The sequence below is a fragment of the Triticum dicoccoides genome, chromosome 2A (genome assembly GCF_002162155.2).
Source record: "Triticum dicoccoides isolate Atlit2015 ecotype Zavitan chromosome 2A, WEW_v2.0, whole genome shotgun sequence".
Taxonomy (NCBI): domain Eukaryota; kingdom Viridiplantae; phylum Streptophyta; class Magnoliopsida; order Poales; family Poaceae; genus Triticum; species Triticum dicoccoides.
Genome location: NC_041382.1, coordinates 82,424,621 through 82,427,853, shown reverse-complemented (window position 1 = coordinate 82,427,853; position 3,233 = coordinate 82,424,621). Strand labels below are relative to the sequence as shown.

Genomic DNA, 3,233 nt, shown 5'->3' with positions numbered 1-3,233 from the left:
CGATGTATCAGGTGCCGCCGCAACAGCAGGAGGGCTTGCAGCCACCGGTCCTCCAGCCCCAGGTACCAAACATCACCGGCAACATCGGCATGGGTCATCCGCCGATGTATCAGGCGCCGCCGCAACAGGAGGAGGGTTGGCAGCCACAAGTCTTCCAGCCCCAGGTGCCATACGTCACCGGCAGTGTCGACATGGGGCCTCCGCCGATGTATCAGGCGGTGCCGCAACAGCAGGAAGGCTGGCAGCCACCGGTCTTCCAGTTCCAGGTGCCATATGTTACCGACAGCGTCGACGTGGGCCCTCCACCGATGTATCAGGCGCCACCGCAGCAGCAGGAGGGCTGGCGTGACAGGGTGAGGTCCGAGGGGGGCCACGGCGCCCTAGCCTATAATGGAAATGGCTACAATACTGGTGGCCACGACGGCGCCGGCACCAGCTCAAGCGCAAACTTCGTCGATGATGATATGTTAACGTTGCAGTTCTGGGACGATATGGAGTTCGGGTTGTAGTGAGGCGCCGATCATGGAGCATCGAGTCATTTTGCTCCTATATGCGAGTAGTGGATCCTCATGCGTAGTGCATGGTCATGCGTCTCGCCTCATTTTATTTAGTTTTGGCATGGTTAAGATGCATGAATGGCATTGTTAATAAGGATGGAAATTCGGTCTCTATCATGCTCTTGGAGCCAAGGCATTTTCATTCTAGTTGCTGAAATATTTATTCTGGATATCTTCTTCGTTGAAATTTTTATTCTGGATCTCTTCTTCCATGGTTATTTGTTTGATCTCTGTTGTCCATTTGGTGTAACTAGTACCCCCTCTGTAAACTAACATAAGACTGTGTAGTGATCTAACGGTCTTTGTATCAACATGTTCTGTAGGCATACCTTGCATAGCTGTGTGTTACGACACTTTATTTGCCACTGATAGTTACCTGAGTGTTACTATCATGGAAAACGTTCGATATGTCATGGTCAAAAATCTGACGTTCAATTTGTAGCGAAATCCAAGAAGAACCAAGGTGTTATGGTCGTATGTTGTGAAATGAGAAGTACTGTTGTATATACACTTCCTTTTTTTGTGTCCAGATCTTTTTATTTTTCCGGTGAGAACGTTTTGAAGGTGTAAATGTCCTACAGCAAGGTGAATGTGTTGGATGTTCATCTTTGCCAGGATAAAGATGTGTAACTTAATTACATGTTGCCCGATGCGACCAATAGTTTTTTTTCTTTCCATGTATCTAATTTTGCCTTGGTCACATGGAAAAATTATTTCAATCCGAAACCGAATCGGAAAAGCCTTACATGGATTACAAGACTAAAAAAGGCAAACAAAGTGAAGGGAAGAAAAAAGAACTAGACAAGTCACGAAAGGAGAAAGAAACAAAAGGGGAGAAGGGTTGTCTTGTCTAAAGTTACATATCTCTTGATCCATGTAGTAATCCCTTTCGTGGTTCGACGTATGGTATCACTGGCCAAGCTATGGATGCCCAAGAAAATTAGGTCATTCTTGGCTTTCCAAATCCGCCAACAAAGGATGAAGATGGCATATAGAAATGGCTTTCACATAACGATCAATGAAACCATTTGGTGAAAACAATCTCTGCGCCATGGCGGTGTTGAATTCTCTAGATTTCCCCATGCCATAAATCTGATGCCATTTGTTAGAGTTATAGCTTCTATCATCCACTTTATCACCTTGAGCTCAGCCTTTGCAACCCGCGTGGATTTGGTATGCAGGTTGAAGCCATGCGCGAGGACATATGCTATTAAACAATAAATTCTCCTATCTTAAGGATAGATACTAAATATCATTTTTTTAGGGAAATGGCAAACACCATGTTGTTAAATTTCTTCCGCTAACTATAACCATACATATTGAAACACACACACACACATACACACACACACACACACACACCATACATATTGAAACACACACACACACACACACACACACACACACTTTTCTCAAACTTCTTATAGTAATTGGCAGAGCTTGTCTACACCCGGCAGGTTGCGACATGTATATACATTCATAGGGGGGCTAATCGGCCTTGGGTTTGCACAACTTGGGTTACAGAAAAGGTTAAAACAATCAGAACTTTATCCGTATATAGCCGATGGATTATAATCACATACCAAACATAACCTCTCTATATCTAGTCCTAATAGCCCTCTTCAATCACAACTTTCCCTTAATTGAGATCTTGCATAAAATTTGTGAACATTTCAACTTGGAAAGCTAGCTTTGGTAAAACTGTCAGCCAATTCATCCTACGATGGTACGAATACAATCCCTAACTTCGATTGAGGTACACTTTCTTGTACAAAGTGAAAATACACCTCAATGTGTTTTTTTATGCATGAAAGATACGGTAAATAAAAGATATGTTGCACCCAAGTTGTCACACCATAAAGTGAAAACTGTTTCTTGTGCCACACCAAGCTCTTAGATCAAAGACTGCACCCGTTGGGAGGCAATAGTGGTTTCTGCTTCCCGTTAACACGCCAGACCGATCGTGTGGGTGTGCAACATGAACTTAATATTTAGCTCCTCCACTGAATCTACGTGCTATAAAGTACTTTGGATAGTGTCCGATATCTTATTTCGTTGGCTGGGTTTAGTGGGTTCGCCAATTTTTCACCTATATATCCGTCGGCCCTCTGATATTTAGTCTCAGTCGTGCTCTTTGGGCGAATGAATTTTTATTCGAGTTGATGAAATTTTTATCGTTGATCTCTTCTTCCATGGTTTGTTTGATTGATCGTTGTTGTTCATTTTGTTGTAAATCCTAAGTTGCAACTGCTCCTCTTTTGTGTCAACTTGTTTTGCCAGACATACTTGCATAGACAACTTGTTTTGTGTCAACTTATTATGGTACTTTATTAATCCTGATAGTTACTTGATTGCTCCTATCTTTGAAGAATGAACCTAGGCACTTTCGTCATGTGTTGGGAAGTACTGTTAGGCCTTCTTTTCATGTATTTTTTTGGTTAGAAACATTTTGAAGATGTAAATGTTCTGCAGCAAGGTGAATGTACTCAATGGTTCTTTGCCTAGATAAAGATTTGTAACTTAACTAGCACATATGCCCGTGCGTTGCAACGGGAAAAATTGATGTTTTGTGCAAGCATAATATCTCACAGCACCGAATTCACTATGAAGAACATGCTGCAACGCAGCATCCTTCTACAAAATGAACATAAAAAATACGTTGCAATTTAGCAGTGT

General features: G+C 42.4%; 1 protein-coding gene across 1 annotated transcript in view; it reads left to right on the top strand.

Moving 5' to 3' along the window:
* Positions 1-669, top strand: part of LOC119357656 (extensin-1-like) — a 1,786-nt gene extending 1,117 nt beyond the window's left edge. Inside the window, exon 2 of the mRNA XM_037624529.1 lies at positions 12-669. Within this exon, the coding sequence (XP_037480426.1) occupies positions 12-509 (498 nt within the window). The 3' untranslated portion in view covers positions 510-669. The remainder of the gene's footprint in view (positions 1-11) is intronic.
* The last annotated feature ends 2,564 nt before the right edge of the window (positions 670-3,233 follow it).